Source organism: Molossus molossus, unplaced genomic scaffold, assembly GCF_014108415.1.
Source record: "Molossus molossus isolate mMolMol1 unplaced genomic scaffold, mMolMol1.p scaffold_m16_p_5, whole genome shotgun sequence".
NCBI lineage: Eukaryota > Metazoa > Chordata > Mammalia > Chiroptera > Molossidae > Molossus > Molossus molossus.
This window is the reverse complement of record NW_023425388.1, coordinates 26,637,544-26,652,348: the sequence shown is the minus strand read 5'-3', so window position 1 is coordinate 26,652,348 and position 14,805 is coordinate 26,637,544. Positions and strand designations below refer to the sequence as shown.

The 14,805-nt window shown below is 39.2% G+C and overlaps 1 protein-coding gene across 1 annotated transcript in view; it reads right to left on the bottom strand.

Moving 5' to 3' along the window:
• Positions 1-14,805, bottom strand: part of LEKR1 (leucine, glutamate and lysine rich 1) — a 209,547-nt gene that overhangs the window by 13,404 nt on the left and 181,338 nt on the right. The window contains exons 15-16 of the mRNA XM_036243655.1: positions 4,944-5,108; positions 1,615-1,914 (exon numbers count right to left, since the gene is read on the bottom strand). Of these exons, the coding sequence (XP_036099548.1) occupies positions 1,615-1,914; positions 4,944-5,108 (465 nt within the window). The remainder of the gene's footprint in view (positions 1-1,614; positions 1,915-4,943; positions 5,109-14,805) is intronic.

Below are 14,805 nucleotides of genomic sequence, written 5' to 3'. Positions count from 1 at the left end.
CTGCCTGCACTGGGGAAGGGCTCCCTGGACCAGGGACGCTTGCTGCTCTGTTCCAACAGGAGACACTCAATCGTCTGCCCCCTAACCACCTGGTGGAATAAGTAGTGTGTTTATTGTTATTTTAAAAGAAAAAAAAAATGAGGCCTGGAGATGAGTGCAAAGACGGGGGGCCACTCTGAAATTCAGAGTCGGAATCACTATAGCTCAGGCTTCCTGAAAGAGGAAACACTGTTATCACTGAGTGTTGACTCCACCATGCTGTATGACCTTCTGGAAGTCACTCAAGCTTTTCGAGTCAGTTCCTCATCTGTAACGTGGAAATAATTTCTACTCTATAGGGCTGTGTAGGCCTTGCTTTTGATCTGGTATTCTGTCCATTCCCATTTTAACTTACTTTTATAACTCCTTTGCAGTAGATTCACTTCATAATTATAATGATGGCATATTTTATTTTGCTTGCTAATTTAAATACAGCAAGAACATGGCATGTTTGTTAATAACCAACGTTTTTACTAGCACTTTCTATTTATTCCTTTACTAAGATACCCATAAAACCAAGTAAAGTATTACTTGACATTAACATTCAGAATCTTCCTCCATTTGCTTTTATTTGCTATACTGTCATAAATGGGACCAATCTAATGGGACATACTTTGATGATTAGAGAACAGATTAATTGCTCTACTGCCTTAGTTCAGGTTGCTATCACCAAGTACCATAGACTTGGGTGGCTCAGACAACAAACAGAATTTACTTCTCACAGTTCTAGAGGCTGGAGTGTTCATAATCAAATCACAGGGCCCCCTTCCTAGTGGGTAGACGTCCTGGCTCTGTGTCCTCACATGGCAGAGGGATGAGGGGGCTCTCCGGGCTCCCCTTTCATCAGGGCACTAATTTTGTTCATGAGAGCTGTACCTTCCTGACTTAATACCTCCCAAAGCCGCCACCTCTAAATATCATCACGTCGGGGATTCAGTTCTATGAATTTTTAGGGGACATAAACATTCAGTCTATAGCATCCACCATTTCTAAACTGCTTAGCAGTTCAGAAAAAAAGAAGACTTTGTTAGAAAAAAAAAAATTTAATCAAAGTATGTCTACTTCAGTTTAAGTAAAAGCATTGCTAAAATAATCGCGCATACATAAGAAAGAACAACACATGTCAATTACCTTACAAATTTAGGTTGACAGAAAGATAAACCCCTAAAGCGAAGTTACATTTAAGATATAGTGCCCAAATATTACTTGAACTAAGCAGCAAGTGCTCTAAAAGTTTTCTGGCAAAGACTTAATGTCAAAACAAGCAAGACATATAAAGATTGCTAGTCTCAGATGTTTTAAAAGGTCGTTTGCAACACAGTAGAACCGGGTGCTGAGAAAACCTTTGAGATTATGTAGTTCAATATACTCATTTTACAGAAAAGGAAGCCAGGTTCAGAAAGGTTAAGTGGCTGTCTAGTTAAGGACAAAACCAGGATGTGATCCCAGGTCCCTGACTAATATTCCAGAACCTTTTGCATGACACCACACTGCCTTTTCTGTTTGTGTGTGTGTGTGTGCTGAAGGAGCCTGTGCTCTGCCCCTAACTGCAGCGGTGCCGTGGATGTGTCCTACCTCTTCCTGGGACTGCTTCAGCTGCTGCACCAGTTGTGCTTGGGACAGCAACACTTCTTCCAGTTCATCTGACTTCTGTTTCATTTCCTCCCTCAAGCCCTCTGAAACAAAATCACTATTGTCAGTTTCCTTCTTCAAGCGAGATTCAAATTCTGCAACCACATTTTTAAGGTTTTCAATTTCCTTCTCCTTTGACTCATATTCTTCGGTATATTGGGCATGGGATTCATGGAGTTTTTTTTCAAGAGTGGCCACTTCCAGCCTTAGATCTCTGGTAGCACCCGCGATTAAGTCAGATATCTGTAAGATAAATCTTATATTAGTTTTTAGGCAATATCTCTAGGGAGCCACAGAGTTCTTAGGGTTTTAAGAGGCTTATTCTAAATAATCAGTGTACTCTGCTAATCAGATGAAAACAAATCCTATGACATATGTAGACCTCTTTTTATCTTTTTTTTTTTTTTAATCCTCACCCAAGGATATTTTTCCATTTATCATCAGATAGAGTGGGAGGGGGAGAGAGAGAGAGAGATATAGACTGGCTGCCTCCCACATGACCCCGACCAGGGCCAGGGACTGAACCCCAATAGAGATACATGCCCTTGACCAGAATTGAACCTGTGACTCTTTGGTCCACTGGCTGACACTCCAACCACTGAGCCAAACTGGCCAGGGCTGTAGACCTCTTTTTAAAAGTTAAGACTAAATTTTTATTTTTTACCACCTTAAATGGAATTGCATTTATCACTTGGGCATCTTTGGGAATATATAAAACTCTGTAACTGGATTAAGCTGTCAAGAATAGCGACTCACTATATGGTAACTTCATGAATTAAAGATGCCTGATGCTTGAGAATGCACGCAGGGGATGCACCAATATAACACAGCAATTATATTTTACTCATACCATACCAATAAGTTTTCCTTTGAGATTTTTTTCTTTTGTGTATATAATGAGTGGAGGTTCCTCAGGTACTATTCCTTCTAGAGCAGTATTGCCCAAGAGAACTTTCTGTGATAACAGAAATATGCTGTAATGTCCAATATGGTAGCCACTGGCCACATGCGGCTATTGACAGTGGTGTGCTGGTAAATGTTTAACCACCCAAATCTGATCTAATCTCCACGGCATAACTACCTCACCACGACCAGTTCCAATAGTAAGGTGACATCGTGGTGCTGAACGGGGAAGAGATGTGCACAATAGGCTCTTTCTTGCCAGCACCACCTAATGAGCATTTGAAATGGGGCTCATGTGACTGAGGAACTGAATTTTTAATTTAATTTAATTTAATTAATTAAAATTTAAGTAGCCACATGTGGCCACCATATTATAAAGTGTAGTTTTAGAGGATCCCAGAATACATTAAAATATACTGCTTTTCAAGGTGGTGCCTCTACACAAAGAGAAGAGAGAATAACTTGAGGAAGCTTTTCCTATAGTCACGAAAGTCTTTAAAGAGAAGAGACCGCTTGTTTTCTCTGGCCGCAAAGTACAAAACAAAGAACAGAAAACAAAGCAGGAAGAGCATATCCTGATGGAACATATCCTTATTATTTACGCTACAGATATTGCCATGTAATAAATATTAGTACAACAAGAAACCAACCCATGGAGAATCTGGAAAACATTCAGAGACCAAAGTTCCAAGAATTTTGTGAACTATTACTTAAGAATTAATTATCTAAAATTTGTTCCAAATGTTAAATTTACATTAAGAATAACTGCTACAAGAACTCTATTCACCACACTTAGTAATTTTATGAATTAAATGAATATTCCATTATCTTCAATTAATCCAGGAAGGAAGAGGGTCACTGCTAGGTCTGGACGGTCGTTCCCATCATCCTGAGACTTGACACTGAGATAGAGCAGGTTATCCTTGGGAGAGGAGCCACAAATATGTTTTTATTTTTTTAAAAGGGAATCAACATTTTAAAATTCAAGAGTTTACTTTAAAAATTTGGACTTATGACCTGTCTTAAAAAACTGTAACCCCTGGCAAACTGGGGCCTGCCTTTTGACATTCCCCTGCAGATGGGACCCCAAGACAGCAGTCCTGAGGCGAGGGGAAGACAGGAGGGCATGCCAAGGGGAGCCGGGGTGAGGGGCAGGGGCTAGAAAGCAAGAGGCCTGTCTAGGAGAGAACCGTCTAGGCTGAGCTGGGCTTCCAAGTTCCCATTATGTGCCTCTTTGTCCTAATAGGACTTCACTTATACAACACAAATTGAAAGACAAAATTATTAAGAATTTCAAAACAGCCCTGGCCGGTTTGGTTCAGTGGTTGGAGCGTCCGCCTGCGTTCTGGAGAGACCCGGGTTCGGTTCCCGCTAAGGGCATGTACCTTGGCTGCAGTTTGTCCCCGGCCCTGGTTGGGTCGTGTGGGTGGCAGCCACTCGATGTGTCCCTTTCACATCGATGTTTCTCTCTCTTCCTCTCTCTCCTTCCCGCTCTATCTGAATAAAAAAATGGAAAAATGTCCTCGGGTGAGGATAAAAAAAAAGAAAGAAAAAAAAAAGAATTTCAAAACAGCATCTGCCGAGCATTAAACAAAAGCAGGAGGCCTTTCTGAGTGTGGAGCCCTGTGATACTGCACTTGTCATACACTCGTGTAGCTGGCCCTGCCTGCGGAGAAGGCTGTACATATTCCTTGTACACCAAAGCAGAGGCCAGTGAGTCTCATGTGATGTTTAACTTACACAGACTGTTAATGATTTTATTCAAAATATGGGTTTTCCCTCTGCATCTTGGTTAATACACACACACACACACACACACGCACACACACGCACATTACTACACTCAGGTTTTACCAAAACGGGAACCTTAACAAGTCTTAAATTATATTCAGGACACATTCCATTCTTTCAGAAATTATGGAGGTAGTTACATTTTTAAAGTATTTCCCTTCATTCAAAAATATTTAGAAGTGAAAATATTGAAAATGAAAATGAGAGAAGATAGGCTTTAGTTGTTGGAAAATTTTTAATTATGTAAAACACTTCATTATCTTTTGATATTGGATATTTGATGTGCTGGAATATCTCACCATGCTAATTATTAGTTTTATAATTTATGCTGTTTTAAAAAACAACTTCATTTTTATTAAAAAATTCCATACATAGCTGGATTGCATGCTTGTATAATTTATCTCCGTTAGGCATTCTGGAGAATATCCAAACCATTCTACCTACGCGGCTAAAACCAAGGCACAGCGACTATGCAGAAAACTGCTGGAGTTACAAACACTGTAGTGTTCTTAGGAGGAAATAACCAACATCTATAGTTTTAAACCCATTAAGTGATAATGATAACCATAGTGACAGACCTTCATCTGTAGCTCCTCTTGTTCTTTCTTATACTTTTGGATTATTTCTTGGTGTTTTTCCTTTTCAATATCAAGTTCCAGTTTAATTTCTTCCTTAAAGAGAAGAGCTTGCTCCTCAAATTCAAGTAAATGTTGGGCTCTTTCCTTGGCAATTTCAGCTTCAATCTAGAAAATAGCATTTAACACGCACATAGAGCCATTTTACCTTGAAATAAGTAAATTAAACTTATTTTCAGACTCTAATATTTTTAAAAGTTCCAATTCTATTATTAATTTTAAAAGTTAATCTAATTTTAAAATTCTAGTATTTTTAAAAAAATCTGACTCAGAGCTTAGGCCAGAAAAATTGACCTTGGGTCAAATATTTCAAGATCATCTAAGACCTAAAAAACAAGTAGAGAAGTTAAGACAATATATTATGACATTTTTGAGAAATACTAAAAGCTTTGTCTTTTGTACATTTGTACTGTAAACTCAGTCTTTGTCAGCAACCTTATTTAAATATATATATTTATTAAATATATATATATATATATATATTTTTTTTTTTTTTTTTTGAGGCCCTTAGACTAAATTCTGCTGAAAGCTCAGAGGGGATACAAAGTACAATGCTGAGTTTTTAATGGTCCTTTCTTGATGGAGACCATAGAAACTATTGGAGTCACAGATGATCATTTTAATGTGACTGAGGCCAGAAGGCTGACTAAGGAAAACATAGGTCAATGATGCCTATATCTATATTTTGACTCAGATAGAATCACAGTGCTGAAAGGGACCTGAGAAATCTCTTAGTTCAACATCTCAAGCTTCCAATAATTATGGAAAGAATAGCCCTGGCCGGTTTGGTTCAGCGGTTAGAGCGTCGGCCTGTGGTCCAGAGAGACCCGGGTTCGGTTCCCACTGAGGGCACGTACCTCGGTTGCAGTTTGTCCCTGGCCCTGGTTGGGTTGTATGGGTGGCAGCCACTCGATGTGTCCTTTTCATGTCGATGTTTCTCTCTCTCTCTCCTTCCCACTCTATCTGAACAAAATATGAAAAAATATCTTCGGGTGAGGATTAAAAAAAAAAAATATGGAAAGAATAAACAAGGACTTTGGGTTTATATGAAGTTGAGTTTAAATCCTGGTTCTGACACTTTCTAGTTGTGTGATGTTAAACTGTGACTGTAACTTCTCCTGGTGGGGTTACAACTAGTTCCCTTGGGGGTCCTTATGGGGATCAAATGGGATGAAACACCTGTGTTAAGCTGTAGCATGAGCAGGGATTCAATAGTCAGTGGATGTTACTTCTGTGCCCCGACCCCTCAGTCTCTGCCACGGAATCCGCGCCGAACGATTGCCTGCTCTGTGCCTCTACACCACCAGATACGGTAACTCACTCCTTCCCAGCAGGCGTTTCCATTTTCAGACAGCACTAAGCATTAGGCACTTTTTCCTTTAGCTGAGCCAACATCTCTCTCCCTGTGGTTTCTAACCATTGGTTTTGGCTCTGCTACTAGGGCAAGAGAGAGAGAGTGCTGAAGTCCTTCAGGCCCGGGAGTTCATCTAGTGAGATTAGAGAAGGGATCCCAGTGACAGGCTGGCTCTAGATTTACACTGTGCCATGACTATAAATCCTCAGAGGGAGTTAATGCCAGATAACTCGGGAGAAAAACTGTCAAGCCTGACTTAGTGTGACTCTGCGGCTGAGGTCACTATAAGAAGAGGAGAGATGTCAATCTAAATTTCTCAAGGGAACACTGAAACCAGGGTACCAGGAAACAGAACATTTGCTAAGAAGGTTTGTGGGAAGCCCTTGAAATTAAGTAAAATACAAATAGATGACAAGCTCCAGTGTGGGGTCACTGGGTTTATTGTACTGGGTACAGGTCTGAGCATTTGCCCCAAGGCAAAACAATTATATTTATACTCAACGCATGAAGTTATTTTGGCTTTCTCAAAATAAATTTCTGGATTGTTTGGGGGAAAGGAGGCTGATGATCATTTAGAAACATGATAGAGCTGTTCAGATGTGTTGTTCTTGGACTGCTAAAGACAAGGAAAGCCTTAGGGGCACTCAGTGAGAAGAACAGATGTTCTTCTGAATTCCAGGTATTTATATCCATCTGCCTCCTGGTAGCCATTTAGGAACTTCACAAACATCTCAAAAAAGTATCTGAACCAAAATTCTTGATCCAACCCCACTCTACCTGTTCCACCCCAGCCCTCCCCATCTCAGGACTCAGAAACACCCTTCATCTAGTTAAGTCAGTAACTGGGGCACCACCTTTCATTGCTGTCTCTCCTTTACCCTCCATACCTAATGCAGCATCAAATCCTGTTCATTTTGCCTCCAAAAGATGCCTTAACTCCATCCATTTCTCTTATTTACACTTCTAACACCCTAGTTCTGACCACCATTATCTCCTGACCGGCCTCCTTACTTGTACTCTGCTTCTCTCCAACCCATGATATACACAGCAGAGTGTTCTTTCAAAATATAAATTGAATTCTGTTGTTCCCTCTTAGTGATTTTTCAGTGCATTAGTGTAAAGGCAGCCCTGGACTTATTCAGTCTAACTTCCACCACTTTTCCCATTGATCACTGTGCTCCTGCCGCACTGAAATAGACAAATCAAGAACACATGAAAGAAGGAAATCAAATGCAAAACATTTGGAAACATTTCAAGGTATAACTTTAGGAGTTAATGGCCCACAAGATACATTGACACTATTAAAAAACAAAACAAAGCCCTGGCTGGTTTGGCTCAGCTGTTGGAGCATCGGCCTGCAGATCGGAGAGTCCCGGGTTGGGTTCCCGCTAAGGGCACGTACCACAGTGGAGTACAGACAGCCTCTTTAATAAATGGTGTTGGGAAAATTGGACAGTTACATGCAAAAAAATGAAACTAGACCATCAACTTACACCATACACAAGAATAAACTCAAAATGGATAAAAGACTTAAATATGACTCATGAATCCATAAAAATCCTAGAAGAAACTGTAGGCAACAAAATTTCAGACATCATATGCAGCAGAATTTTCACTGACACATCACCTAAGGCAATAGAAACAAAGGAGAAAATGAACACATGGAACTACATCAAATTCAAAAGCTTCTGCACAGCAAAAGATATGATCATGAAAATGGAAAGGCTACCCACTGTATGGAAGAGCATAATTGCCAATGATATATCAGATAAGGGGTTAATTTCCAATATATATAGAGTGCTCATACAACTCAACAAAAGGAAGACAAAAAGCCCAATAAAAAATGGGCAGAGGAACTAAATAGACACCTCTCCAAACAAGACATACAAATGTCTAAGAAACATATGAAGAAATGCTCAACATCATTAATCATCAGAAAGATGCAAATTAAAACAACAATGAGGTATCACCTCACACCTGTCAGAATGGCCGCCACAACAAATCATCAAACAACAAGTATTTGCGAGGGTGTGGAGAAAAGGGGACTCTAGTACATTGCTGGTGGGAATGCAGACTGGTGCAGCCACTATGAAAAACAATATGGTGTTGCCTCAAAAACTTAAAAATTGAACTTCCATTTGACCCAGTGATCCCACTTCTAGGAATATACCCTAAGAAGCCTGAAACACCAATCACAAAGAATATATGTACCCCATGTTCATAGCAGCACTATTTACAATAGCTAAGATCTGGAAACAGCCCAAGTGTCCATCAGTAGACGAATGGATAAAAAAGCAGTGGTACATATACACAATGGAGTACTACCCAGCTGTAAGAAAGAAAGATCTCTTATCCTTTGATACGACATGGAAGGACCTGGAAAGTATTATCCTAAGCGAAACAAGTCAAACAGAGAAAGACAAGTATCATACGATCTCACTTATTTGTGGAATATAATGAACATAACAGTCTGAGGAACAGGGTAGTCCCAGAGATGTGGAAGTGGGGTACAGACTGACAATCCCCAGAAAAGGGGGTGGTGGGGGAGAGATAAACCACAGAACTTATATCATGTGTGCATGAACAATGGACATGGACATCAAAGCTGGGGACAAAGAGAGGAGGGAGGGGGAGGGTAAATCAGTGGGGGGAAAAGGAGAAACATCTGTAACTAAAATAAATTAATTAAAAAGGAATAAAATAGGAAACAAAACAAAAAATTAAGTAACATTTTTTAGAATCTAAAGAAAAATATCAACTGTTCAAAAAAATCTTTGTGTAGTCAATTGACAGAACCAAATAATTATTTTAGGACAAAAAGGCATCATCCGAAACAGACTGATTGCTCAAATTAAGAGTGCACACATGCCCTGGCCAGTGCTCAGTTGGTTGGGTGTTATCCCATGACCAAAAGGTTGCTGGTTTGATTCCCGGGCAGAGCACATACCCAGGTTGCAGATTTGATCCCTGCTTGGGATGCATACAGGAGGCAGCCAGTTGATGTTTCTCTCTTACATCAATGTTTCTTTCTCTCTCCTTCTCCCTTCCCCTCTCTCTAAAATAAATAAAAACATATTCATATATATATATATATATATATATATATATACACATTAAAAAAAAAGAATGCACACAAACTAGGTAGCACAGGACAAACTATAAACTGTATGACAGAAGGATTTAAAAAAGACTTTTTAAAAACATTTGTAAAATGTATTATGGGGAAGAGGTCATTTAGGAAATCTGTAGAGTCCATTCAGAGAAGGAAAGGAAGTGGCTAACTGCTTAAATGAGTCAAATGTTCTGTTCTACCTGAATCAGGAAGCAAGGAGACCTTCCTACCCTTGAACTATTCCTTGGAACACACTATTGTAGGTAAAGAGGGATAGATGGAAGGTGGGAAAGAAAAGGCACCATAAATAGAAGGGACAAGAGTGATTTATTATAACTTATTTGATTTGTAATTCGTACAACCTGAGAAAGTGAAGTGAAGTGATGAGCTTCAGAAAGCATTTCTAAACATTTCAGGAAGCTGCAATGAGGTGCCAAGAACCATCGGAATGTGCTGACACACGAGCACAGAGAGATGACACTACTGGTTCCCCCACGACCTGAACAGTTTGAACAAAATGATGAACCCCCCACACACAACAATTTGCTTAAGCCAGTACATTATTTGCCACTGAGAAGACCAATTCATGCCAAATTATCATGTGCATGGGTTGTTGTTTTTTTCTTTTTACATGTTGGTTGATAGGAGCTCTTTGTTTAAAATATCTTAGATGGCAGGAGTTATATTTATGCAAAATATTTTAGTGATGATGCACATAGAAAATAACTGTTACAATAACTAATAGTAATTTTGATAATCATGAGGAAAAAGTATAAACTAATACTTCAGATTATTTCTGAATTAACTACTGAATAAACACATTATAAATGTAGATGATTATTCTAATACACAGACTATGTAGTAAAAAAAAAATACTAAGGAATCAAGGATATGTATTGAAGTTCTGCCAAGAGCTGTGTAAACTTAGGACGAAAGGAGAGAACATTCACTGTGTACCTCTGAGTATACAAGCTCATTTAATTCTTACAACTCTGGGAAGTACATATAATAATTATTATTCCCACTGTTTAGACTAAGAAAGTCTTAGAGAAACTAAGTACTTCTACCAAGATCATGGAGCTACTATGAGGTGGAGAGGGTGTGCACACACAGAAGTTTCTGGCGGACTCCACAGCTCCGGGAGTTTAGTTTTGCCATGCAGCCTGTCTCCTCACACATAAAATAGTGATTAGGGCATGGATTAGGTATTTACTTAGTTTTGAAATATTTGGAGCTTCTGGTCAAAATGGCTGCACAGGAAAATGTGGTACTCATATCCTCCCACAACCACATCAAAATTACATCTAAACCATAGAACAACCATCATTCAGAACTGCCTGAAATCTAGCTGAACAGAAGTGTTATAACTAAGGACATAAAGAAGCAGCCACATTGAGACTGGTAAGAGGGGCAGAGATGTGGAATGGGCTTTTCCCATACCCACGTGTGGCAGATAAAAATAAGGAGGGATATCTCACCTGCATAGGTCACCCCTGAGGAGCAAGGTGTCCCAAGCCCACACCAGACCTCCCCAGTTCAGGGTTCGAGTGCCAAGAAGAGAGTCCCCACAACTTCTGGTTGTAAAAACCAGCTTAGATTGTGGCTTTGAGATGGAAGGCAGCTGGCGTCACAGGTGTGCCTCTTAAAGGGCTTGAGCATTAACTTGCTCTAAGCTCCAATACTGGGGCAGAACTTGAAAGGCACCATGGACATACAGGAAGGAACTGAATTGTCTAGAATTAGAGCAAAACTGGAGGAGCATCTTTCTCCCAGACAGAAGTGCTGGCAGAGGCCATTATTCTTTTTCTGAGCACTCTCCCTGCAAAGCTGGTAGGTGTGTGCCAGATCTGAGTCTCCATCAGCCTGGCTAATACTGTTTGCCCTGCCCTGGTGATTTCCTGAGACCTTGCCCCACCAACTTGTGGGCCCACCCAAGCTGTGTCCTGTGGCCTTTCCATACAAATGTCCTGCCTTGGTTCATGCTCCAGACATTCCTAAAATCCCTCAAACAAGTAGCATCTGGCCTTGGCATGCTTGATTCCTGTGGCTAAGTGGCCCCAGGCCCGGTACTAGTGGCAACCAGCTGTGGTTCGCAGCTTATCCTCTCCTGGACACCTCCAGGCCCAGCACAAGTAGTATCCATCTGAAGATCGCTTTGTAGCTCATGCTAGGTGGGCTTGGGCAGTATACAGGTGGCAGCTGACCCTGGCCTTTACCTCCAGGGAGGCCCCAGATTCAGCGCACCAGGTGGACATCTTCAGACCACATCGAAGCTCCACCCAACCACCCACAAGGGGCAGGCTCAGTGGGCACCAGAGCCCTGCTGAAATAAGTCCTGATCTGTGGGGTGGGTCCCTGCATAGCCAATCGTCCATGGTGGTCACACACAGTCCTTAAAGCTGATCAGCCTGGGAGTCAATCCCTCCCAATGATGTGTCAACAGCAATAAAGGCTCAACTACAACAGGAGGGTGTACACAGAGGTGGGAGGGGTGCACATGGAGTACCCAGCTTTGGTGATAGGAGAGGTTGTGCCACTGAACCCTACAGAACACCTACTACATAAGGCCATTTCTACCAAGCCTGGGAGACAAAGCAGCTCTACTCACACATAGGAACAAACACAGGGAGTCTGCCCTAATGAGGAGACAAAGAAACATGTTCCAAATGAAAGAAAAGTACAAAACTCCAGAAAAAGAACTAAACAAAATGACGACAAGCAATCCACTAGATGCAGAGTTCAACACTAGTAATAAGATACTCAATGAATTTAGAAGAGTAGATGAACTTAGTGATAACTTCAACAAAGAGATAGGAAACATAAAAACGGAAGTAGAAAACATAAAACAGTACCTGTCAGAAATAAAGAATACATTAATTGAAATGAAGAATGCATAACAGGAAATCAATGGTGGAGTAGATGAAAAACAGGATTAAATCAGAGATTTGGAAGATAGGAAGCAGAAAACACCCAATCAGAACAGCAAAAATAAAACAGAATCCAAAAATAATGAGAATAGTATCAGGAGCTTCTGTGAAAACTTCAAGCATAACAATATTTGCATCATAGGGGTACCAGAAGGAGAAGAGAGAGAACAAGGAACTGAAAACCTATTTGAAAACATAATGATGGAAAACTTCCCTACCTGGTGAATGAAACAGACATATAAGTCCAGGAGGAATAGAGAGTCCAAAGATTCACACAGCAAGACGCATCATAATGAAAATGCCAAAGGTTAAAGACAAAAAGAGACTCTTAAAAGCAGCAAGAGAAAAGCAGTTAATTGCCTACAAGGGAGCTCCCATAAGACTGTCAGCTGATTTCTCAACAGAAACTTTGCAGGCCAGAAGGGATTGGCAAGAAATATTCAATGTGATGAAAAGCAAGGACCTTCAACCAAGATTACTCTACCCAGCAAAGCTATCATTTAGAATTGAGGAACAGATAAAGAGCTTCCCACACAAGAAAAAGCTAAAGGAATTAATTGCCACCAAACCAGTATTACATGAAATGTTAAAAGGTCTTGTTTAAGAAAAAGAAAAAAGTTAAACATATAAATAATCAAATGGCAATAAATGCATATCTATCAACAATTGAATCTAAAAAACAAAGTAAATGGTTAAGCAGAACAGACACAGACTTATAGAGAGAACATTTTGATGGTTGCTCGATAGGAGGGGTTTTGGGGAATGGATGAAAAAGGGGAAGGGAATAAGAAGTACAAATTGGTAGTTACAGAATAGTCATGGGAATATAAAGTATATTATAGGTACTATAGTCAATAATATTGTAATAACTATGTATAGTATCATATGGGTACTAGATTTATCAGAATGATCACTTAGTAAGTTATATAGTGTCTAATCACTGGGATGTACACCTGAAATGAATATAACATTGCATGTCAACTGTAAATGAAAATTTAAAAATTACTTAAAATGAAAAATAATATTTGGGGATTTTTCCAGATAACTTTTTGTTAATGAATTCTAATTTAATTCCATTGTTGTCAGAGAAAATACTTTGTATTACTTAAAACCTTTTTAATTTACTGAAATTTATTTATGCCCCAGAATATGATCTATTTTAGTATATGCCCCATGTGCACTTGAGAAGAATATATTTTTGCTGTTAAATGGAGAATTCTACAAATATCAATGAGGTCATGTTTGTTAGTACAGTAATCCCCCTTTGTTCTTGGGGAATACATTACAAGACCGCCAAAGGATGCCTAAAAACTTGGATAGTACCAAACCCTATATATACTATGTTTTTTTCCTACACATACATACATATGATAAATTTTAATTAATAAATTAGGCACAGTAAGAGATTAACAACTACTAAAAATAAAATAGAACAATTATAACAATAAACTATAAAAATTTATGTGAATGTGGTCTCTCTCAAAATAACTTAATGTACTATCATCACTTTTTCACTTGAAGCATTTTATGGCTTTTCTTTGAATTGCCAGCATTAGTACTTTTGTGCTTTCGGGTTATTGTTAAGTAAAATAAGGGTTACTTGAATATAAGCACTGCAATACCAAGACAGTCCATCTGATAACAGAATTGGTTAAGTTACTAATAAGTGGGTAGCATATATAGTGTGGATATGCTGGACACAGGAATGATTCACACTCTAGGCTGGATGAAGTGGCATAGTATGGGATTTCATCACACTACTCATAATCACATGCTATATAAAACTATGAATTTTTTATTTCTGGAATTTTCCATTTAATATTTTCAGCTCAAGGTTGACCATGGACAACTGAAACCACAGAAAACAAAACCACAGATGGGGGGCAAGGGTCTACTTGAGTGTTCTTCAATAAGTTGCATTTCTTGTACGCCATATGTATAGTAGTCATATATTTTTATCCAACATGACAATCTCTGTCTTTTAACAGGAATATTTAGACCAGGCCTGTCAAACTATGATCCACAGGCTAAATTCTGCCATGCCTGTTCATATTATCTATGGCTGCTTTTAAGCTACAATAGTAGAGTTGAGTGGTTACAACAGAAACTACAGGTCCCGCACATCGAGAATATTTACTAACTAGTACTTTATAGAAAAATATCACTGACCCCTGGTTTAGAATATTTACATTTAATTTGATTGTTGATATGGTTAGTTTTAAATCATCTTACTATGTGTTTTCTATTTGGCCCATCTCATCTTTTCCTTTATTCTTTTGGATTGAGTATTTTTTAATTCAATTTGATTTCCTTTGCTGGCTTATTAGCTATAACTTTTTGTTTTTCTATTTTTGTGGTTGCTTTAGCATTTATAGAATATATCCTTAACTAAATGCAGTCTATCTATCTTCT